Source organism: Prionailurus bengalensis, chromosome B2 (genome assembly GCF_016509475.1).
Source record: "Prionailurus bengalensis isolate Pbe53 chromosome B2, Fcat_Pben_1.1_paternal_pri, whole genome shotgun sequence".
Classification (NCBI taxonomy): Eukaryota; Metazoa; Chordata; class Mammalia; order Carnivora; family Felidae; genus Prionailurus; species Prionailurus bengalensis.
The window spans coordinates 146,910,479-146,936,110 of record NC_057349.1 but is presented as its reverse complement, the minus strand read 5'-3'; the positions used below and the strand labels follow the sequence as shown (position 1 = coordinate 146,936,110).

Sequence of the window (25,632 nt, the reverse complement as noted above, 5' to 3'; positions counted from 1 at the left end):
GAGAGCAAGTGGGGGAAGGGCAGAGAGAGAAGGAGACAGAATCCCAAGCAGGCTCCACACTGTCCGTGCAGAGTCCAATGTGGGGCTCAAACGCACGAATCCATGAAATCGTTACCTGAGCCGAAATCAAGAGTCGGACACTTAACCGACTGACCCACCCAGGCGCCCTGTGTGTCTAATACTTACAGAATTTAATCTTTCCTATCTGATTTAACCCTCTTAACAACTATGTAAGGTATGTAACACAGGTGTTATCTCTCCCATTGGCTGCACTTTTGGGTAAAATTTAACAAAAGATGGGAATCTGTGCCACTTTGTTAATAAACCACTTGAATACTTCTTATGCTTGGCTATCCCACAGCTAGGAAGCTAAGTATGGGTTGGTCAAACTTGAAGAATAAAATAATAACAAACAAAACATGGAATGTAAACAGCACATTCCATTAGGGATGAAGAATATTTCCCTTCTGAAATAAGTTGCAAATACTCCCTCATTTCTTAAGTGGGTAAGTATACAGCAATCTAAAAACCTCATTTCCAAGTAGGCATGCAATAAATCAAAAAGTTAAGTACAGGAGATGACTATTAGGAACAGGAGTCCATTTTAGAACTAAACCCTTAGAAACTTTTCCCCTTTATACCAGGAGCAATCGGTGAGCAAACCAGCTGTTATGTCGGGGTACACCATACATCATTTTAGAGGAAAGCAATGAAGAAGTCCTCTTAAGTCCCCTACTTGAGAACTTTGAACCTTATTAACCTTAAACAAGCTATGAGTTTGGGTTTCAGATATTCCTGTGTTCTCTGTGGCTGCAATGTTTACCCTGTACTTGGACGTGTTTTATAAATATTAACAATCACACCATGTCCAATAAGTATGACAAGAATTAGCCCGTAAGCCTAGTCACATACAATTATCAAGAGAAACAAAAACTGAAAAGCAAAAAAACGGTAAATACCAAGATGAAACTTCCTGTGAGTCACAGAAGACCTCAAGGCTTGGGTGAATTGTTTACACTGCACACAATGTCAACATGCACATGAGAAAGGACAGGTATGCTTGGGCTGCCAAGGATTTCCCTATGACCCCTGACGAGTTCTATCAGGAAAGGGAGTCACCTACTTCAACAGGTTTCTTTACATACACACCGAACCCATCTATTTTGAAAAAGTTATCGATGACCTAACACCAAGGTGGGGAGAAAACACTGACTAAGTCTTAAGCTACCAAGGGCAGGATTGTACCTATTTAGTAGGATGCACCCAGGGATTGAAAGCAGAAAATGGTCTAAACAATCTGGACTCACAAGCAAATGGACTTGGGTATTTTCTTTCCAAATCCAGGGGCTTTCACATTGCTTTAATACTGGATTTTAAAATTTACATGTAATCTACTACTCAAGGGAAACAATGTCTTTATTCCCATCTAGATTTTATTATGAACTGGATTTATCCTTTAATAGCTGATAACATAACTTTTTATCTATTTTGATGAAAAAATTTTCTTACTCCCACTTCATTCCAGAAGATGCACACCCTATTAAATTGTGTCCTGAAAGGGTTTTTGCAATGTACATGGTTACACAAAAGTATGGGTATTCATTTTATGGCCTTTTAAATAACTTTGTTTTATTTGGGAAAAAAGAAAAACCTAAACAAAACAAAATAATTGCTAATTGAATGGGAACAATACCACTGAGTTCCTTAAATGGAAGCTCAAATTGGGCTTCTTCTCAGGCATTTTCCAGAAAGAGCTGTGATTTCCCCACGAAAATGGATTATCGGCCTAGATTGTACTAATATGCTAGTTCACTAAAAAGGCTACATGCAAGGTAAACTTGCTCTCTCTCTGCCTTGTGATGCTCATTTGACAAGCTGGTCCAGTAACCACAAAGATTACAGAGTACAAATACTGCTTCTATTTTGACTCAGTTTTAGTACTTCTTACTGCTTCTATATATTTTATATATATATATGTGTATGCATAACATGTATAAAATATACGTGTATATACATATGCATGTACAATATACAGTTTTTAAAAGTTACTTGTACTTACTTCTTTTTATCATGGAAAATACCTAATATATATAAAATCAGCATACTCTTCAATATGTTATATTCCAGTGACAGATTTTATACTTAAAATACTTCAAATTTACAAAAATCAGTAGCTAAACGGGGTTTGTTAACAGAAGCATACTTCAGAAACTGCTGAACTGCATTTGTTTAATTCAGGAACACCTACAAAAGATGAAGCTGAATGGCTCAAAGACATTTTAATTGGCTTTAACTATGATCATTATCAAATCTAAGACTCATCACTTGGTTTTTAAACTCCAGGAGAAACGGCTCTTTGCTTCTGCAAGGTTCTAGGGCTTTGGTGCTGTATGACTGGCGGTGGCACGAGTCTTAGCGCTGCTATCCACATACAGTCGAACACTGGTAATTCTCCTCACAGATGAGTTTTCATGGCAATAAATGAAATTAGAAAGCAATGAATTAGAGAATAACACACGTACTGCCTAGCCACCGTTCGTTTAAAATGGGACCGGCGTTCCAGGGGTAAGCAGTCTTTTGTTGGGATGGTTGGTGCTTTAAAGAGTTGGTATGATTGTTGAAGAAACAATTTACTGGTGGTATGAAGAAAGGCAACGTCTCTGGTTCCAGAGTTAGAAGTAATTCAACGCTGTCTGAAGGGATCTCTCCCGGTTATAATTTGGTTTTATAGCATTAGATATATAGCTTTTTAAACCATCTGGTTACTGAAATTCCGACAGGAAAAAGTAACTTTGTTACTGGGAGTTTGAAATTTCTAATTTCTCACGAAAAACTTTTTTAATAAATTAAAAGATTTTTACAACCAGCGTTCGGCTGCACACTTGTTCATTTGTTGCAGAACAGACTGGATACTTTAATTTCATAACAACAACAACAAAATAAACTATACTAGTAGGTTCCCAGTATATATAAAACACAAGTAAGTATCTGTTCAGTGAATATACGCAGAGGCTTAAAACACCTGTTAAAACAGTTATGTGTTCAACTGAAACAGAACTTTTTCTTTAATACGCTTTGTATTTGCTGGATGGTCTTTCACTGGTAATTTTAAATTGTTCAATGCTCTAGAGTACTAAGAGAAATCTTTCTTGTGGCTTCTCCTGAGCCCTTTCCCTTCTTAGCTCCTACTGATGAACAAATAACCACAGAGTGCGCTGGGAACTGCAAGGTATATCATATGGGGGGAGGGTAAGAGAGAAACGACACAAAACAAATCTGGGAAAGTGGGTATGCACCAGGTGAAGATGGGGTACACATGCCATGTTAACTAGTTTGCATTTTTACCATGCAGTGACAGAAAGCCATGGCAAATGTGAATCAGGAATGTGATACTTCTTATATTAAAAAAAAATAACTTTGGCTGCAACTATGAGGGAGAACCAACTGACCTAGGACAATAGTGGAAACAGAAAAGTCAGCTGCTATTAAGAGGCAGAACTTGGTAAGTGGGATGGATAAGAGTGAGAGCAGAGGGGGACAGAGGTGGAATTAAGGATGTATGACTCCCAGGTAATGGATGTCATTCAAATGAGAAAACAATGGAGGGACTCCTGTATGAGAAGGTCAGAAAGGATGTGATGTTACTTTGGGAAATTTTGTTTGGATGCCCGTAAATCATCCAAAGAAGGTGCCAACTGGATTGGGAAGATCTGGAACTAAAGAGGAGAGGCATACTGAAGAACGATCACCATGGCAGTGGTTCCTGGAGACAGATGAGACTGCCCAAAAAGAACAAACTGGAGTACAAGATCACTCTGGAAAGTCTCTACCTCCAGTGACAGCACGACATTTCTGAAGTGCAAGCGTCAAGTGACTGAATAACTGGGAAATGCATTAACTTTGCCCTAGTCTCATTTTTATATTACTAAATCTCTACCTCCATGTGTACTGAAGTCTTGCTTCTAGCCTAGTAAATAGTAGTCTCTCAATAGAAGTTTGTGAAGTGAATTGCTTTTGACAGTCATTAAATCAGTTTTTTTACTCTCCACAAGTATACTATAATTCCACAGATGCTAAGTTCAGTAATCAAAGTCTTTTATTTAAACAGAGCATACTGCTATCCCTCACAAGTGAATTCATAAAATAAATCAGTATCATAAAGGAAGCTAATTCATGAATCTGCTAACTTGCTCAGAGATATATTCTACAAAGCCTTTTAACAAAAATAAGTCAATGCTGTATCAGTTTAAAAGCATAACTTTAAAAACAACTCACTTCAAATTTTATATTTGATTTATACATTAAAGATTAATTTTTCTCCCTAAAAAGGCATTAAAGGTAAAGAATTAAAAAAAACCCCAAAACCAAACACCCTATCCTCTTATGAAAATATGCAATACAGGCTTCAGTGTAATGTCCATAAAGGAGAAGTCTTATTTTTGTCACTTTTGAAATTAAATTTTAAAAATTTAGTTATCAAAAACACAGAAGAAAATCAAGCTGTATACGACAAGCTACCAAATTAAGTTTACCTGAAACGCTATTAATATAATATTAAAACGCTCATCCGACTCACTGAAATACGATGGAAAGTCTCACAAAGGTAACATCTGAAAAATTTTACTTACGTATAACACTCAAACATTTGAAATAAGAGGAATATAAGGGTTTAAAAAGATACAAGTTGGGGCGCTTGGGTGGCTCAGTCGGTTGCGCGTCCGACTTCAGCTCAGGTCACGATCTCACGGTCCGTGAGTTCGAGCCCCGCGTCGGGCTCTGGGCTGATGGCTCAGAGCCTGGAGCCTGCTTCCGATTCTGTGTCTCCCTCTCTCTCTGCCCCTCCCCCGTTCATGCTCTGTCTCTGTCTCAAAAATAAATAAATGTGAAAAAAATTTAAAAAAATAAATAAATAAAAATAAAAAGATACAAGTTAAAAAAATAAAGGGTACTTGATTTTCTTAGCTTTTCTGCCAATTCAAGTTCCATGTACATTAACAGAAAGTGAATGGAACACAAATGCTTCTTCACCTATATATAAGGAACATGATGCTACTTACCAACCATCAGAAGGGCATGCAAACGAATTAAAGGGATGTATGAAAATAACTGAACTAAAAAAGATACATCGAGAAATCACCTATTTTTCTATTAAATAATTTTACATCTTTAATAAAAACTTAATATAGTAAATTAACTTTACAGAATACCATACATTTAGTAAGGAAATTAAGAAAGAAGAAAAAAAACTAAAATGCATGATCCCAACCAGCATTATTTACTTATGGGATAGAAAAAACATCAATAGTTAAGAATAAACAGGTTCTAGGGGCGCCTGGGTGGCGCAGTCGGTTAAGCGTCCGACTTCAGCCAGGTCACGATCTCGCGGTCCGTGAGTTCGAGCCCCACGTCAGGCTCTGGGCTGATGGCTCAGAGCCTGGAGCCTGTTTCCGATTCTGTGTCTCCCTCTCTCTCTGCCCCTCCTCTGTTCATGCTCTGTCTCTCTCTGTCCCAAAAATAAACGTTGAAAAAAAAAAATTTTTTTTAAATAAAAAAAAAAAAAAGAATAAACAGGTTCTAGCAAGTGTAAAATACGTTACATGATAAGTTCAACATGCAAATTCTGAGGGATGCGTGGAATACAAGATTAAAATGGAAGGACTTATATAAGTCCTTATATAAACTATATCAGTCTTCTATAAACTATAAAAAACTTTGCAGAGAATAAACACATACTACCCTATTATCCTACGTCCAGAATCCCTTGTGTTATATTTAGAGTTATAACCTTAGAGTTATAAGCTTATCTAAACTATCAACCACATTTTTTGTGTGTTTAGAGAAGCCACTCCTTAATGAATCCTTATAATAATGACCAGGAGGATGTTTTTCATACAGAGTCTATATTTGTGATGGCTTGTGCACAGCTACCCTACCCAAGACATATTTTACTGTTACTGCCAAGGAGCTTCGTCAAAATGAAGCTCCAAGTTTGGGGAAAAGCCCTTCTGTTCATTTTACAAGGGCTGACCGACTGTCGGACAACACGAGAGCTGGACAGAGAGTAAAGAGATTTCAATATAGCTCCTCAGTGATTTGTGACAGTGAATGAAGTCCTAAAACGTCCACCGTATCACACGCCTTAATCTGTCCATATGAATGGCTATCCAAACAAAGACAGAGTACTTTCGATTCTTTGTGAAAATTCTGGTTGGAATTGTGGCTGCCCTAATGCAGAGTAGGGGGTGGGGTATAAAAAGACACTGATGTAGAATCCAGTTAAATTCTATGCAGTACTCTCCTTCTAAGAAGCAATTAACCGGTACATTTCAACTTCCGCAAGTGCGTCCCTCACCACGTTTCTGAAAGCAGTACGCACCCATTTGCATCAGAGTACCTTACACAGAGCACATAGAAGGCCATTCTGATTCCAGTTCTAGATCCCTGGGAAGGACTTCTGGGATGGTCTTTGTAGTCTAAATTTAAATGAGACTTCTGAAAGTCTTAGCTGCTGCTGGGTTAAGGTTTATTAATTTATTAATTAAGGTTCAATGATAATCTCAGAACTAGAGATTGTAATCAGACTACTTTGATGTATAATTATACTTTATGAAGATTAATATATAAACAAAAATATATTTGCTGTACTTTAAAAAATACAACGTATATTTTCTTTTTTTTTCAACGTTTATTTATTTTTGGGACAGAGAGAGACAGAGCATGAACGGGGGAGGGTCAGAGAGAGAGGGAGACACAGAATCAGAAACAGGCTCCAGGCTCTGAGCCATCAGCCCAGAGCCCGACGCGGGGCTCGAACTCACGGACCGCGAGATCGTGACCTGGCTGAAGTCGGACGCTTAACCGACGGCACCACCCAGGCGCCCCTATTTTCTTATCTGAATTAAACAACAGTCCTGCATACTTGTATCTCCCTGTGAAACTTTTTTACAAGATGCATCAATATTTTCAGACCACTAAGATAGCAACAACCAAATCGTTACCTTCCTTATGAAAGCAAAGGGGCTTGAAAATGTTAACTGACTTCCACAAAGACCTGACTTACTGCATGAGAATATTTTAGTTTCAAAATTTTAAACACTTAAATTTCACTGTTTGTCTTTCTGGAGGCCAGATATAAACCACCAATGCAAGAACTATTATCATTACTGATATCTTGAGGACAAGGTTATATACAAGCATAAGTGATGTTCATCACCTTAGGCATTTAAGGGAGCATTTTCTCACTAAAAAGTAATTATACTAAAACTCCGTTTTTGAGAGAGAGAAGAGAGCTGAAGGTCTCTCTGAAAGTATTTCCATGCAAACTGAATAATACAGTTTGTAAGTTTGAATACCTTATTTGCTTTCCAAAAAAAGCTTTCAATGTTCATCTTCCTTGTAAGACAGATATGACAAGTGTAAAGATATATGTTTATTACATGCACTGAGCAAAATTAAAGTTAATACCAGGTCAATGTTCATTAAAACAAAACCATCATTTTAAGCGCATTATTTAAAAATACATTTAATTTAGGAAGGGAAATTTATGTCTAGAGTTGTCACTTTCTTTTTCCTCGAGAGATCTGGAACGAAATACCTTTCCTTAAGTGTGCTTACTGTACTTTATTTACTGAAGAGACAAGCCTTAATAAGTGCATCGTCTGCATGACAGCACGGATCAACTCATTCTCATTAAGAACTGAAGAAGCTCTCAGCCTTCTATACATCCTGCCTATATGAGAGGCAGCAAGGACTGGCTCCTTTCAAACCTGTAATTTATGAGTTTATTCAAACCTGCCAAATTGCTTTAAGTAAACGCCTCTCACATTTGAAAATTCCCATGGCAACCCATTTTAGTTTGGCAGACAAGCAGACCCAAATTCAATCCTTTTATCCTGCAGCTAAACCATTACAATAGTAATTCTGCTCTGACACTCTGAAGAGACTGCTAATTACTGTACTCTGGGTCCCTAGACAGATTTTCCATTCAGATTAAAATGGTTGTTCATGGCAGAAAACAGTAGCAACACCTTTCTTTACATGAGAGAGATGCTCTCTCGTATTACAGCTCTATCAAGGGGCAAGTGCATCACGGCTAGATGTCTTTAAATGTATCTTTTAATACCTTACCTTCTTTCCCAATAAAACGAAAAGGAGAATAGTACCATAGATTTGAACGACTGATACTATGATCAAGAACTAAATGCAGTACTATCCGTTCATTAACAATCCAGTTAAAAACCTTTAACTCCAAGGTAAGACTCCATCTCTAGAGGCATTATCATTCTTCCTATCTTATTCTTTAACTCTTTTCGTCTATTTTCAGGTTATAATCAATACACAGTCAACTATTAGTTAACAGCATTAGAAAGGAGAGAATCTTCAGGCAACATGAAAAGCAAACTTTAAAAAAACTGTATTTTGTGATGGATCCTTTCTTTCTACCACTCTCCCAAATTTTGAGAACATCTGTAGTTTTTTAAAAACTGTATTAAAACTACTTTCGATAATTTTTTTTTTTCAATTTTCTAGTAACCCCTGAAATAACTGAAGCAACTTTAAATTTCAAAATCCCCATTTGGAAATTCGGCAGCACCTATAATCTAGTAGATCAGTTATTTAGTTTAACATTATTGAGCTCTATGCATATGACTGCCTTCGTAAAAGAGTAAACAAGCTGTATCTCTACAACTGACTAATGTTCAAATTCTCAAATACCTACAAGCAAACTTAAAAAGTAAGAGAACAAAAACCAGACACAACCACCCCCAGCACAGGGCTAAAACGCGCAAGGAAGACTGTGCCTTGTCTGGGACCAGGGGCACCGTGTGTGCCACACCGTCTTCACGTGAGGCGGCGGAAACTGCAGCTGCCCGAGGAGACTTCATTTCTCTAGTAAAGCCTAGTGCTGCTCATTTCGTTTAGTCTTTCCAGTTCAGTGTTTGACTTCTTCAACAGAAGCCTTTACCTGTTCCTACTGGAAGGGCAGGAAAATTCAGGTGAGAAAAGGATCACTATGTGCCTCACTCACCTCTACATTCTCAGTCTTCATAACATTAAGTCCAGCACAACAGCCCCCCAACTTCCACTATTCTTGTGTTTTTTAGGTCCCTTCAGTGAAGAAGACTAGGAAACATCACAGGATATGTATCCATACAAAGTCTCAGCTAATGATAAGAGAAACATTATTATTTATTATTTCCCAACTAACTGGAATGAGAATTAATTGAAAGAGGGATGGTGTCTGTTGGCTGAGATAACAGATGTATTCCTATAGTGAGAGGGGGAGAGAAAAAACAGAGACTTTTATACATTTATGATGTCACTTTTTGGTAACATTAACAGATGGTTTCATCATCTTCTTATGCCACTGTGACCAAAAGCCTGTAATACAAGACTGTGGACCAGCAATGACAGTACATTTTGTAGGCAGGGAACAGAATCACTTTCTTTTTGTATGGTGCCTCTTGAGAGCAGAAGTGAAGCTTATAATTGACACAGCCATGATGCAGAGGTAACCAGTCCATATAACATTAAAAAAACAACCCAAGAGGAAGAAAGAGGAACAAATGTCTTAAACTTTCATGTAACTAAAATCATACTTTTTACCTTCCTAAAGTCCATCCAAGGCCAAATAAGTGGGAACAGTCCAATGTTACAAATAAGAGAATAAAGGCTCCAAGTTTAAGTGACAGTCCCTGACCATGCATGATGTGTGCAACGCTCCCGCATTTGTCACCACCTTTAATGACCTGGCATACAAATATACTGATTCTGTCTCTAGGAGTCCTGTGTCTGAAAGTTCCAGCTCAAGCCTCACCTACCTACATGAAGTCTTCTTCCCCTAAGTATCCAGTCAACTGTGATGTCTTCTTGTAAATTCAGTTAACTAAAATCTTCTAAAACACTGACTGCCACCTAAGTACTGCTTGGTACTATCTCGCTAGAAAACATGCTACATGAAATAGCTGACATTTTGGGCAAAAAACACAAAGACTTCAAAGTTAAGGCAAGGGGGAAGTTGCCATTATATAAAACATAGAATGAAATCTTTTAAAGATGACAAACCTTGTTCACATAGGTTGTGTGAGCCATACATACACATATACATACATACACAGGTACACATGTGTATATATACTGAATTAGTTTGTTATTTCATTGTTTTCAAGGAGAAATATTATGCGTATTTTCACAATGACTGATCGAAGATTTTCAGTAATTCCCAAAAGTGGGGAAAAATGGGTAAGAATAGGAGAAAATCTAAACATTTTCAATCACCTTCCTCTAAACAACATTTACAGAACACATACCAAACTCCTGCAAAATATACACGTTTTTAAGTATATGTGGGATATTCATCAAAACAGACCATATGCTGGACTATAAAAAGTCCTAATTAGATTCAGAAAGACTGCAATCTTATGGAATACATTCTCTAAGAAGAAAAACTTAAACTAGAAATCAGTGAGACCAATAAAAAAAGTACCAAAAACTTGGAAACATCTGAAAATAACCCATAGGTCAAATTAGAAATTATAAAGGAAATTAAAAAACATTTTGAACTGAATGTAATGAAAATACAATGTAACATTATTTTGTGGAAGCAGCTAAAGCATTATAGAAATTTGTATCTTTAAAAGACAGTACAAAGTAGAACAGAGAAAAGCCAATAAACCCAAAAGTTGGTCCTTAGAAAAGATAAATAAAATTAATAAAGCTCTAGAGCTAGACGATGAAGAAAAGTAGAAAGAAGTCACAAATTGCTTAACATCATGAATAAAAGAAAGAACACTACCACAGACCCTATAGACTTTAAAAAGATAAAAAGGGAATATTATGAAAAATTTCATGACAAAACATTAACAACTCAGATGATGAGGACAATAAAATTCCTTGCAAAATACAAAAACAAGAAAGAAAAAATCTGATAAGTTTCATATTTACGAATAAAACTGAATTTGTAAATAAAAGCTTTCCCACAAAATCTAGGGGCGCAGGGAGAACACGCCACAGATTAGAATGACTGATAAAGAATTTACTCCCAAAATACATAAAGAATTGTTAGAACAGTAACAACAACAAAAAAGACAAACTGATAAAAAGACTGAAACAGACACTTCTTCAAAGAAGATATATGAATTGTCAAGATGCACATGGAATGATGCTTGAGATCACCTGTCTTAAGAGAAATAAAAATTGGGGCGCCTGGGTGGCGCAGTCGGTTAAGCGTCCGACTTCAGCCAGGTCACGATCTCGCGGTCCGGGAGTTCGAGCCCCGCGTCAGGCTCTGGGCTGATGGCTCAGCCTGATGGCTCAGAGCCTGGAGCCTGTTTCCGATTCTGTGTCTCCCTCTCTCTCTGCCCCTCCCCTGTTCATGCTCTGTCTCTCTCTGTCCCAAAAATAAATAAACATTGAAAAAAAAAATTAAAAAAAAAAAAAAGAGAAATAAAAATTAAAATTACAACAGGTGAAAGGATAAGCTGGTTTATCTATTCAATGAAATACTGTCAACAAAAAGGAAGAGCCCACTGACACACGCAGCAGCATGGATGAACTTCAAAAAGCTTTCACATCAGGCTATGTGAAAAAAGGCACAGAAAAAAGTTTCATTTATGAAATCTACAAAAGGTAACACTGAATCCAAAAGAGATGAACTCATACAACTCAAGAGTAGAACAGTGGTTGCCAAGAGCTAGGGGTAGGAGAAATGGGGAGACATTCATCAAAGGGAACAAACTTTCAGCTATAAGATGAGTAAGTTCTACAGAACTCGTATACGGCATGGTGATTACACTTCACTGTACCTTTGAAATCTGCTGAGAGTAGACCTTAAGTGTTCTTACCACACACACACAAATAACTAGGTGAGGTGACAGATGTGTTAATTCTTGTGAAAACCATTTCACAACATATGGTAGGTCAAACCATCATGTACACCTTAAAAAAAATCACATTGTACAACCTAAATATACATAATTAGTCAATCGTATGTCAATATATAAAATTTAGTGACCATTAAAAAGGGGGAGGGATTAACCCCAGTAGTTGCCTGGAAGCAGTGGGGGGAGGTGGTTAATTGACGGCAAAGAGGTGAAGGAAATTTCGACTGTGGTAGCATATACAAGTTGTCAAAATGTACACTTAAAACGAAGGTGATTTATTTTGTGTAATAAGAAATTGGAAAAAAAAAAAAGAAATGGAAAAAACCCTTAAGCACGGTTTCTTTCCTTCTTTCTTCAAAATGTCTATCCTTCAGTATTGAGAAACAGCTCAACTGTACTTAAATCAGACCCATTAGTTGCCATATTATTTCTTAAACACAGATCTCTAGAACACTAGCTGTGAATGCACTCCCAGAAAAAAGATTTGATGGTCAATTAAATTCAGAAATGGTTCCTACCAGAGCCCCATAATAATTACTAGCATAGTAAAGGTTTCCTTTACCTGGAACACTCATGAAAAAGTGTCTCATGGAATACAGTTAGAGAAAGGTCACTGCCCTAAATATTAAGGATCTTACTTTAAATAATTTTCTGCACCCCCAGTGCCCTGAAACACAGTCAACCTGGAATAAGTATTTGTTAATCTGAAAAGGATACTAGAATAGCTATACTTGGGTAACCAACCAATATCTCAAACGTACTACGTCCAAAACTGAGTTCCTGACAATCTCTTCAAAGTCTGTTCCTACTGGGGCGTCTGGGTGGCGCAGTCGGTTAAGCGTCCGACTTCAGCCAGGTCACGATCTCGCGGTCCGTGAGTTCGAGCCCCGCATCGGGCTCTGGGCTGATGGCTCAGAGCCTGGAGCCTGTTTCCGATTCTGTGTCTCCCTCTCTCTCTGCTCCTCCCCCGTTCATGCTCTGTCTCTCCCTGTCCCAAAAATAAATAAATGTTGAAAAAAAAAATTTAAAAAAAAAAAAAAAAAAGTCTGTTCCTACTAAAGTCTTCTTTATCAAGGTAATAGCAATTATGTCCTTACAGCTGTTCGGTCTAAAATCCTTGGTGTCATCTCTGACTCCTTGCTTTCTAACATCCCATAGACAATCCATCAGCAAAACTTGCCAACTTCACTTAAAAAATATGCTCAGAATCAGACCATGCCTCACTTCTACAGCTATCTTGGCCCAACCCATCGTCATCATTCATGGGGACTAATCCAACAGTCCATCAATTGGCAAACTTTTCCTGTAATGAGCCAGACAGCAAATGCCTCTCCTGGGCAGATGGTGTCTGTTGCAGTTACTCAAGTTACTTGTGAAGCACAAAAGCAGCCACAGACAATATGTTAATGAATTAGCATGGCTGTGTCTCAATAAAACTTTTTAACAGGTAATGAAATTTGAACTTCATACAATTTTCACAATTCATGAGGTATTCTTCTTTTGATTTTTCCCCAACCATTAAAAAACACAAACAGCATTCTTAGCTCATGGGTTATTCAAACACAGGTGGGAGGAAGGATTTGGCCCAAGGGCCATAATTTGAAGACTCTTACGAGAACGACCTTTCTTGCACTCTTGAACTCTGTATCTGTTTTAAATAAGAGCAAGCCAAGTAATCCTTAAAGAATATTAGTCAGATCATGCCATTCCTTTCTCCTCAAAGCTTTCTAATGGTTTCACCCATCCTAGACTAAAAGCTTAAGTCCTTAAAATAGTAGACAATTAACTGACCAAATGTCCTAATATGTACGTGAACACATCAAAACCAAATTACTTACAAACAGGTTTACTGTGCTATAAAAGGCAAAATGAACTGAAAATTTATAACATATTACAATTTCCCTGTAGCAAGAATAAAGGAAATGAAAACATCCAATAACAGAATTGATAAATGAGTAATTTAATACACAAGCTTTCTCTAAGGATCAAATATATATATATATATATATATACATGTATATTTACATATATATATTTACACACACACACATATAAAGTGATTTGAAAAATAATATATAAAAATAAGAATTTTTTTCCAGTTAAAGGAATTCTGTACACTTGTAAGCATATTAGGTGAATTCTAAGCTAAGGCTGTAAGATGAAACTGATCCACGAAATTCAACAGCCCAGTTTATTTTGAAGGGATCACAGACAGAGTGTGAGAATTGTGATGTGTATAACAACAAAAGCATTTAAATGTCACCTGAAGAAAGCTTCCCAATTATAATAAATTGAAAATATTTGTTTAAAAACCTAAGATTTACATATATAAGAACTAAATAATCTACTTAAAATTTCATTCGTCTAACTACAAAATAATAGTTCATCCTGGGGGCTGTATTAAATTAGTAACTATACCACAGAATTTTAAATAAAGAAATAGGGGCGCCTGGGTGGCTCAGTCGGTTAAGGGGCCGACTTCGGCTCAGGTCATGATCTCGCGGTCCGTGAGTTCGAGCCCCGCGTTGGGCCCTGTGCTGGCAGCTCAGAGCCTGGAGCTTGTTTCCGCTTCTATGTCTCCCTCTCTCTGACCCTCCCCCGTTCATACTCTGTCTCTCTCTGTCTCAAAAATAAACAAACACACACACAAAAAAATAATAATTAAAAAAAAAATAAAGAAAGAAATAAAAATGTTTAGAAAAGCAAGGAATGGTACTACTTTGCAATAAGACCTACTACCAAACAAAAATGATCAACATACCCTGTCTTAAATATTGAGCAAAACTTAATAAATAATCCATACTGTACATTTCCATATGAATCATGAAAACTACCGCCTTTTCCTACTCAATTAACTTGTACAACAAAGCAGTTATATAAAACCAGAAATCATAAATCCCTAAATAATTCCATGTAACACTAATTTCGTTATAGGGTGCACTCAAAATAGGAAGTGTTTTTTATTGTATCAAATCTTGTCACAATGCACTGTTTCTTCCTAGAAAACCTTTGCTTACTGTTCCACCTACATACTTAGTAAAATCTACTGGTCAGTTTGAGGATTCCTCATAATCATTTTAGAAAAAGTGATTTTAATTTGCTCATTTCCTTCTAACTTTCATCCTTGTACTTCAAAATTCTTCCTCCCATTGAGAAAATAACATGGAAAGAAAATAAACTACATGTGGAAATTAAACGTTACAGTTACACGGAGCTATCCAAAATCTTAAAATGATTTCATTGACATTTTCCTTCTCTAACTTTACTCGTTTTTCACAACTACCTAACTGTTTACAATTAATGAGTCACTTCCTCACCACACAACAGCCTCATACCAGGTCACTAACTTGATGCCCTACTTGCAGAAGCCGATACAGAACCTGAACTGTATTTGAAGTGAAACAGCAATCATGACTTTAATATGATTCACATATATTTTTTAAATCGCTCTTACAAACTTACAGGAGAATTAATCAAATGGAATAAGACCAACAGTGGGAAGAGAGATTACTTCAACTGCGTGGCAGAATACATGCGGTGCTCCACAAACACTTTGAAGGTAGATTTATATCAGTAGTTGGTTTCTGCCCCTAAGTCCCCAAAGATTAGCAAAATCAGGACATTGTTCTATAGTCCTTATTTATCAGTGAGTATAATTTACATTTTCACAGAAGATCACACTGTAATTATGATAGTGTACTGAAGGCCTCAGGAATCTGAACGTGTCCAGTTTAGGCTTACGGAAGTGAGATTCAAACCACCAAACTGTACTTAGGAAAAAAAGGATATATTTAAGCAGATATTTGGTAGTAACAGATTTAGACTTGTCAGATAAAAACATTATATATAACTAGAGAAATTATTCTTCCCTAGTTATGCACAGTTTTGTGATGAACTGATCACTGAAGTCAAAGAAACATCTGAAATAAAATGGTATTATTTCCAAAGTAAGTTCTCTAGGTAAAATGTCATCAGACTCCAGTAATGAGTGAAGTGTGAATCATCTCAAACCCTTACGTCTGCAATGAAGTAAGAATACCGAACGATATTTTTCCTGAAACAAAGAATTGCCAAGTAAGTGCTCTCTAAGGTTTCTCTATGTCCATATGCTTGCTGGAAAAATGGGGGAGAAAAACCTACTTCGTAAGGTTGTTTTGAAACCCAATCTGAATTTAAAGGGTTTGAACTGATTTACTAAACATTTAGTTGTGTATAGTGTTACGTGAATTGATGTGGACACAGTAAAATCATCAAAATTAGAAAAATTAGTCACACGGGAGTATAGTACAACATTTACCCAGATTTATTAAATCTTAAAAATAGCAGATGCAATTAAATTATTACTTTTGATTATTATTTTAATTATGAAATTTCAGATAGAGCAAAAAAATCTCTGCTCTCTACTCTCTCCTACTCACCCAGGTCCCTTAAGCCAAGACTAGACCTTTTGTGACATTAAACAAGACGGGCAAAAACCCCATGACTCTTCATGCAACTCTTTCTACATCTACTTCCTTCCAAACATGAACTTGTTCTACATAGTTAAGAAACATTTATACTGAAATAACACAGACAATCCCACATGTTAGCTATAAAATGTATTCTGTAAATGAAATGTGAACTGAATCATTCCCCATAGAAACAATATGAAACTAGGGGCTATGTACCTGGTCAAGATATGAACATAAAGGTAAGAATACAGTGTTCTGTTACAAAAATGTCTATAATATCACACCACTGCTTAATATAAAAATCTAAAAATCCAAATATTTTTAAGAACCATGAGAATTATTTTATTCACATTTTTGTAATTTAAAGAGATTACAATTCTTTTGTAAACTACTAGGAAAGCAAAAATTTAAGACTTTGGTTAATACCCAGGGTTTGAGACAGTGCTGGTAAGCAGTCTTTTTCATACAACACTGGCAGGACTGTAAACTGGTATAAACTGTCTGGAAGGCGACTTGAAAACTCTAATATGAACAAAGTATTAGAATTTTAAATGCACATACCCTTTAACCTAGTAATTCTATTCTAATAGACTTATCCTACAAGTATCTATGTGCAAGTTAATTATCCTGCTTGCTAAGTTTATGCAGCATCTTTTCAATGAAGAGAAGGGAATGGTCATTCTGCTGCTGTATGTTTAGGGAGGTGCTCTCAAAAGATCCAAGGGCCTCCCATGGGGTGAGAGGGTGATGAGGGATGGAGAAAAAGAACACCACCAATGAACCAATAAAAGAAGTAAAAGGCCAAGAGTACTGAAAGGATCATTTACCTAAATAATAAAATCTCAGGGAAAAAAATTCCAGCTCCTTTTCCTCTTGCCCCATACCTTCTTGAACCAGAGCCAAATAAGCTTTTAAACTCATCATCCAAAAAGAAAAAAAAGAAAAAAAATCAACTGGCTGTATCCCGGATGACCACTACCAAACTGAATAATCTTCAGCAACAAACTCCTTCACTTGCCTTTCAAGACTCCACGTTCCTGGTTTTCCTTCGGCCTCAGTGGCTCCTCTCCCAGGTCTCCTTGGCTGGATGGACCCCCTTCTTCTTTCTGCTCTCTAGGTGGCGAAGTACCCAGGGCTCTGTCCTCAACTCTTCTTCACCTTTATCCAATTCTTCCATGATACCATTCTAGCCTCGTGGCTCTAAAAGCTTCTGATATAATGACAACTTCAACGTTGACATAGTCTAGTCCCATCTTACCTAACCTGATTGTTATCAACAAACGCCTATTTAACACTTAGCATCTCAACGTTCACACTTCCAAACCCACCTGCTCTTCCTGCCTCTCAAACCTGCTCCTCTAACCGTACAAATAGGAGACGCATCCAATTGCTCCGCATGAAAACCCTGACGCCTTCACGTATACACAACAACCAACCCATCAACGTTCCTGTCAGATTTACCTTGAACATAAATCCAGAATCAGCACTTTCAAACACTAGTCCCCATTACTTTCAGCTCACTCACAAACTACAAGTACTTGTGCATCAGCATTGCTGCTTTCTCCATCACTCTAAATCTATTCTCTATTCAAAATAATCCTTTAAAATCTAATTAAACCGTATTATTCCTCTCCTCAAATTCCTCCAACAGCTTCTCAAGTCAGACTAAAATCTAGGGGCGCCTGGGTGGCACAGTCGGTTAAGCGTCCGACTTCAGCCAGATCACGATCTCGCGGTCCGTGAGTTCAAGCCCCGCGTCGGGCTCTGGGCTGATGGCTCAGAGCCTGGAGCCTGTTTCCGATTCTGTGTCTCCCTCTCTGCCCCTCCCCCGTTCATGCTCTGTCTCTCTCTGTCCCAAAAAATAAATAAACGTTGAAAAAAAAATTAAAAAAAAATCTAACCTGCCTTCTCACCCTTCCTTCTCACCCTTCCTTCTCACCCTTCCCCACTGACTTCACCTTCCACCACCCTCCCACCTGCTCACTGAGCTGCACCCCCTTTGATAGACCCCAAAAATGTCTCTGGACCATCACACTTTCTGTTGTCTTTGCTTAGAAACCCCTTGGATACCCAAATGATGGCACTACATTTCAATTAGGTAGTTTTTCCAAATGTCACTTTCTGAGAGGCATTCTCTAATCATCCCTTACAAGACAGTATTTCCTTAATCCATGGTTCTCCATTCTCCTTACCCTGCCTGATTTTGCTTCACATCTTAGCACAACCTAACAGTTTATATCTGGTTTTGCTTATGGTCAGTTAATCTAAGCTGCAACCTCCCCACGAACGGAAGGTAAGCTTCAAGATGGCAGGCACTGTGCCAGTCAGCTTTATTTACTCTCTCTGTATCCTCAACAGCTGACACAGCAAATGCACGTGTGAACATTTATTGAACGAACTCAAAGGCCCAGAAAGGAGAAGACTGAAGTTTCAAGAAATCAAATAAACACAGAGTGATTCAATCTGTGGGGGCCTAGTGTGGAATGTGTGTGCATGTATGTGTACTTTAGGTTTGGGGCAGAGTGAAAAATGAAGCTGGAAAAATAAGGTATGGCAAATCACAAACAAAACCGTAAGAATTCTGCGTTCTCCTCACGGAGTGAGAGGAACCACCAAAAGGCTTTTTTAAGCAAGGAGAGGTGACTGAATAGACTGCAATGTCACAAAGCAACAAGTATGGATGCCGGCTGTGGGGCTCTGAGCAACCCTGGCTCAAAGTAAGGATAAAGAAAATGCGGGCCAAAGGAAGTGAGCACATCCGAGGGATGCAGGAAATAAACATGACTGGATTTGGTGTTGTTCTGAACACTTGGTAAACAGCTAGAAACGCCAAACCACAGAAGAATACTGAAAATTTAGTCTTAATGGACAAGCAAGCATGTGAGATTGAAATGGTCACCAGAACCAAATTTTGAGGATCACTACTCTCAGTATAAATTTTGACACATGAAAACCACAGAAACGTTTCAAAAAGTTGTCACATAATACAAGAATGAATTGTAAAGGTCCCCTGGCAGCTCACCGGAGGGGCAATCTGAGGTTCCGCAAAATGTAAATGCTGATAAGAAACATGTTCTCGTTCACGCAGTGTTTCTGACAACCCTTAGTCAAATCCCATGGAGTTAGGGCAATAATTCTCTTCTGTAATAATGCATTTCAAAATAATTACTAGTCTCCGTATTATTCCCTTTATAACTTTTATGCAAATAGGAAAAAAATCAAAATGGTCTCCACTTTCAATCCGAAAATATTATTTTCAAAATAGTTCAGCAATGATAAACTAAAGGGTTCTGTATGGAGCCTTACAGTGAATTTTTTTTTTTTTTTTTTAGTAAGGGTCAAACCAGTTTACTTAAAAACAATAATGAATTGAGAAGAACTTTTATTTTTCAATCCTGAATTAATGCATTCCTTTTATACTCAGCACTTGGAAGAAATAGTATATAAACCTATACAATTACAAAACAGTATTATTTAGACAGTGTTAAAAAGCTGCAGCAAACTTGTAAGCAACCATTATGTGGTAGGCACTATGTGAAGCATTCTCCGTGTACTCTCTAATTGCACAGTAACTACATGAGAGGAAAAGGAGACAGTAAAAAGCCACAAAGATGGGGCTCAAATCCAGAAGTCAGCTCTCAAGTACTATATATCCTGCCTCCAATAACCTATATAAGTAAAAACCCAAATCACTGGACACTTCAGGACTGTAAAGCTTGTTTTGTTTAAGCCTTTGCTTATCACAGCACCATCACCAGAAATGTGTAATATGAATGTTATTCCGTTTTCACTGAAAATAAATTCCGTGACACAGCATCCTTGTTACAATAAGCACTATCTGACGAAATGGATAGGATGGGAACGTACTACAAGAATAAATCACTTTATAGAACCTGTAGCTTAAAGTACTTTTATTCTAACATTTGTAATTCTAAGAAAGTTTTATTATTTCAGAGGTAGTGATTAATAACAATCCTAAAAAGTACTTCCACAGGAGATAGACTGATCATCAAAAGTACTCTTTTCTTTTAAAATATAAATTGTATAGGGGTGCCTAGGTGGCTCAGGGGGTTAAGTGTCCAACTTCAGTTCAGGTCATGATCTCACAGTTCGTGAGTTCGAGCCGGCGTCAGTCTCAGTGCTGACAGCTCAAGAGCCTGGAGCCTGCTTTGGACTCTGTGTCTCCCTCTTTCTCTGTCCTTCCCCTGCTCACGTCTGTCTCTCTCTCTCAAAAATAAACATTAAAAAAAAATGTTTTTAATATAAATTGAATTTTTAAAAAGTTTCTATCATTTTTTTTTATCTACTACCACCTTTCTATATTCAGAGACAATTTTAAAATCAAAATGGTCTTAGAAGTCACTTATTCCAATTCTCATTTTGTAAATGAGGAAACAAACACAGAAATTTATTAACTTTCTGAAAGACACATGCTGGTTACTAACACAGTTCTAACATGATGCTTTTTCCCAGGTTAATAACTGTTTTGGTTTTTTTTCCAAGTTTTATTTATTTATTTTGAGAAAGAGAGGGAGAGAGAGAATCACAAGCAGGCTCCAAGCTGTCAGTGCAGAGCCTAACGCAGGGCTTGATCTCATGAACCTTGAGATTATGACCTGGGCCAAAATCAAGAGTCAGATGCTTAACCAACTCAGCTCCCCAGGCCCCCACTAGGTTAATAACTTTTGAGAACTACAGTAGCTTGCAGAATGATTATAGGTAAGAGTTTAAATTATCTGACAACTGGTCTATTCGCAGTATTAGGTGAACTTATTTGTGTGTATTTTGTGAGCTGAATATTTTCAGTTATACGTAGCAATAAAAATAATGTCAACTTTTTCTGATCATGGGACTAACAGTTCAGTATACTTAGAAAAAAAGCACTGTTCTATGTAGCTTTTCAAAACTGCACAATTATTAAGGAAAAGGAGGAAGGTTATATGGTTTAATAGTATGTAACTACAGGTTTTAGTCTATATTTAACCTGTTTGTTTATATCCCTTATAAGACCTACTGAATAAAATTTACTTGAAACTCTTGTCTTCCAAGTGGTTAACTTTGTCAAGTAAATGGAAAATTGTTCACGGCTTGTAAGTTTGTTTATAGAACAAATTATCTGGGGAATGAAGAACAACAGACGCCATACTCACTTATGTAAATGTCAATAAACTTTTGTTTGGCAGAATACTAACAGTACTCCTAGTTTTTTCAACAACAAGCTAGGGTTCACATTTCTATCATTTTTACCAATGTAAAAAATATTTTTTAAAATGACTCTGAAATCCAACAATCTATTTTTCATTTTCCACTGAAAAAGATAATACCCCGGGAGTGAGTGCAATCATCATTTCTAAATGTGAAGTTCCTAAAAGGGTTGTGTAATAATGAGGAAAAGAGAAAAGGGAGGGGGCCTGTGCAGGGAGAGATGGGTGGGGTCTTTTCTTTAAGAGACGCCGCCCTCCAAAATTACTTTCAGTGTCTTATCAATTTCAGTGTCTTCTCTAAATACGAACTTTAATAGTTTTTAGTAACTTAGAAAAAACATGAAATGAGCTGAAGTGTGAAAAGTGTTCAGAATGGTGCCTGGTCTATCAGCAAAAGTTAGCTCTTTTTTTTTTTTTTTTTCTAAAAGAAAATGTTACCGTATTGTGTTCACTATGGAACATTTGAGACAATGACATGGCAGGAGGGTACCTGGAACCCACAGGCTAACATAGGTCTTCCCACATAAGTATTAGTTGTACAGACTTTTCTGTGCACTCATTACTTGTTTACAAGGAGTAAAAAAAAGCAACCTCCCTTCAAAAAAAAGCAACCAACCAAACAAAAAAACAACAAAAACCTTTCATCATTCATCACCCTACTGATAATGTACCTACTTTCTTACCTGATAATAGAGTGATGCAAAGATAATAATACCTTTGAAAAGTACACAACTAATGGAGTTTGCTCCCCTCACAACAAATCCTTCCCCCCAAATAAACAGGCTTTCCCATTTAAGGATTTGAGCAACGTCTATGCTTGCTTACTATACTAGAGTGAGTTATAAATTATTTTTTATGTTGCGAGGCTACATGAGATTTCTAAAAAATAGATAACCTATTCTTTATTAACACAATCACTACAGTAATGAAAACAATTAAACAGAAAAAGGGGTTGGGGCCCAAATCTAAGATTTGGAAATTATTACTTACTGCAGGTACCAGTAATTTCTTCACTTCCTCAACGGCTCTCTTCAGTTTGATCTCTGCTCTGTTCTGAGCATCTTCCACAGTGATCAAGACGTGTAAGTCTTCATTGAGATGCTCCCAATTAGGCTTGCCTCTATTCTGCTCCTCCTGAAAAATTTACAAAGCACATGGTTACAAATTTTTCTTTTCAGAGAGAGTGTATCTTTCACAATACTAACCTGGTGCCAATTACTTAAGCTATGTTTGCATCATTTTGCTATGATGCCATTATAAACCTTCTGAATTATTCTCCTTGCAAAAAGACTGGGTTTTCGTGAAACTACTGGGTCAAATGACAGTTAATTCAACAAGTATTTGTGGAGCATTTACACGTACCAAGCATGGAACCAGATGCCAAACTGAGGCTACAAAGTAAGCGAGGCAGAGTCACAACCCCTGCAAGGCTCTTATGTACTAAGAACCGATTATGGAGTCATCCTTAGGTAACCATGGAAAGCATATTATTTCTTCTGTCTTTTACTTATGGGTAAATAAGTTATAAAGGTTAGCTTTAAGCAAGTCGGTTATCAAGGTCCCATAGCTAATAACATGCCAATTTAGGAACTGAATCAACATTTTCATTCTCAAGTTCAGTGATCTTTCCATTTCTTTACAACTACTGTTAGTAACATTGGCTGACTTCAAGATTAGGACAGCATTTTGCAAAGAAACATTACTGTGTAAGAGAAATGGAAACATTTTCACTTATAATCATTACAAGGAATACATGTAACTAGAGTTCCATCAGCCTTGCTTTAACAAGTCAACCATAAGGTCACTATCTGTATCAACTCACAAATGCTAGTCTCATAGAAAACATCAATGTTTTATTTCCCTGACTGCCTTTAAATCACTTAGTGAGGGCTACCCAGGTTGGACACCTAGTGGAGCTACAGGGAGGTTTAGAAGTAGGGTTGGCCATGTTTCCCTTTCACCAAAGATATAATAATTTCAGAATGACTTCTTGTTTTAAGTTTCAGGGATAGTACTTTTAAAAATAATTTTAATTCAAAATTTGTAAAAGCATCAAAAACAGTATCAAATTAAAAATAAATATAAAAGTGGTACATATAAATGTACCTGGCTCAGTGCAAGGCACGCTACATAAACAACAGAGAATACATACTGCTGTTGTACTTTCCTCTTAAAGGTCTCTATTTACTAAATTGTGAGATTTCAATCAAAGGAAAAAAAAAGCTGGCAAAAATTAATAAAACTAACATAAAAAAGCTCTCTACTTACATGTTTGCAAAGGTCATGCTAGGGAAAAAATATGGACCTTAACCAGTAAGGACAGAAATAAATTCTAACAGTCAAGAATACGTTTCTGCCTGTACTTTCTATTAATATCATTAGTATGAAAATGCATCCTAATGTTTGCCAAATCTGATTGGTGCCTAAGAAAATTAGGGATCCCATTAATAAATGATGTGAATTAAAATTTAAATTTATGAATAAAATTTAGTTTTTTTCAGTGTGTACTGGTATAAATACTAATTGTTTGGAAGGAATTATTTAATAAAAATAACCTATTAAGCATTTCTTTTTGCCTAGGGGACAGACACCATGAAACGACGAGAAAAAATTGAGAACCTCAGGGCTCTCTGCATGCCAAAGAACATAAAATGCACATACACGTAACTCTACTGTAGCAAGAAAAAGACTTAACTTTTATGTTGAAAAATGTTGACAATACTTTTTCAACAAAATTTGTAATTTTTTATGTTTAGTAATTTTTTGATAGTTACTTGTATTTTCTGATGAACCTAAAAAAGTGTGTCAATAGTCACACGAACAAGGGACCTCTGTTTCCAAGATAAAACAGTACTTCTACCAAGATAAAAATAACACAGATAAGATTCACTCTCCTGGCTGAAACAGCAATACAACAGGTAAAACCCAAGAAATGACAGTTCTCAAGCCTCTGAAGGTCACAGGCAGTAAAGCCAGTGGGGCTGAGAAATGGCAAATCAATTAAGTAAACGCCAGGATTACCCCAGCTCTCTGGCTTGGGAGTTTCCAGACTACAGCCCCGGGAAGGGTGCCAGTCTGCCTCTCTGGGTTGAGGAGACTACGTGAAGATTCCAGGGAGGCCAACACAGCCAGAGGTCACAGAGAAGAGTCCTAGGAAGGGCTGCACTGAAAGAATCCTGGAGGTGTGTATAAGGTCTGCTCAAATGCTCAGCTGAACACTGATCGGTGCCGTGTCTGGGAGAGGAAATACTGGTGGCTGGAGAAAGAACCTGCCAAAGGGTAGGGTTCAAGGTAAAAGTGGTGGGTTCTCAATGAGCCAGACTGAGATGAGAGACTTCACGAGTCACAGACACCGGGTGAAGTATACAGAAGGTCTTGCCTCAGTAGTGGGAAGTAACGAGAGCTGGTCTGAGCACTGTCCCAGGACTGTCCAAATAAATCTTAAAAGCAAGACCTAAAAGGATGAAAAGTGTTTCCAACTAACTCAACTGTGTCCCAGAGCAAAGCCCAAGAATATTTACAGGAATAGGAAATATCCACCCAAAAAGGTAAAAGTCATACTACATCTAGCATCTAATCACAAATTAAAAGACATGGAAAGAAGCAGGAAAATACAACATCCATGAGAAAAACAACAACAACAATCAAAACCAACCTAGAACTGTTATAATTAGTAGGCATAGACACTAAACGCTAATGTGCGTGTACATGCGTGTGTGCTCACATATGTAAGACACTAATGCATACAGATATTAATACAAGGAAAACTGAGGAACATATATATATAATCCAAAATATTTAGAAAGGCCTAAGTACAGAAACTAAAATCGTGACTTACCACAGAAACTTTTCTACACGAAAAGACAAAAAGCCGAAGGATTTGAAAAGGAAGAGATATTATTTGCACGATAGGAAGAGAGAATAAAGTTAAAGTATAATGTGGCATCGTGCTTTACCAAAGGAATAAAATTTTAAAGTGTAAAAACACCATGGTAAATGTATACTCTTAATTAATTCAACAACTTAAGTGCCAGTTAAAAACTGAAAAACAAAAGAAAGTTACATCTACCCTAACGTAGGCTTCAAAATAAAGTT

At 37.1% G+C, this 25,632-nt stretch overlaps 1 protein-coding gene across 7 annotated transcripts in view; it reads right to left on the bottom strand.

Moving 5' to 3' along the window:
* Window positions 1-25,632, bottom strand: part of QKI (QKI, KH domain containing RNA binding) — a 156,327-nt gene that overhangs the window by 21,244 nt on the left and 109,451 nt on the right. For all 7 annotated transcript variants that reach the window (XM_043592718.1, XM_043592722.1, XM_043592723.1 and 4 more), the window contains exon 4: window positions 22,528-22,671. In XM_043592718.1, coding sequence (XP_043448653.1) covers window positions 22,528-22,671 — 144 coding nt within the window. The remainder of the gene's footprint in view (window positions 1-22,527; window positions 22,672-25,632) is intronic.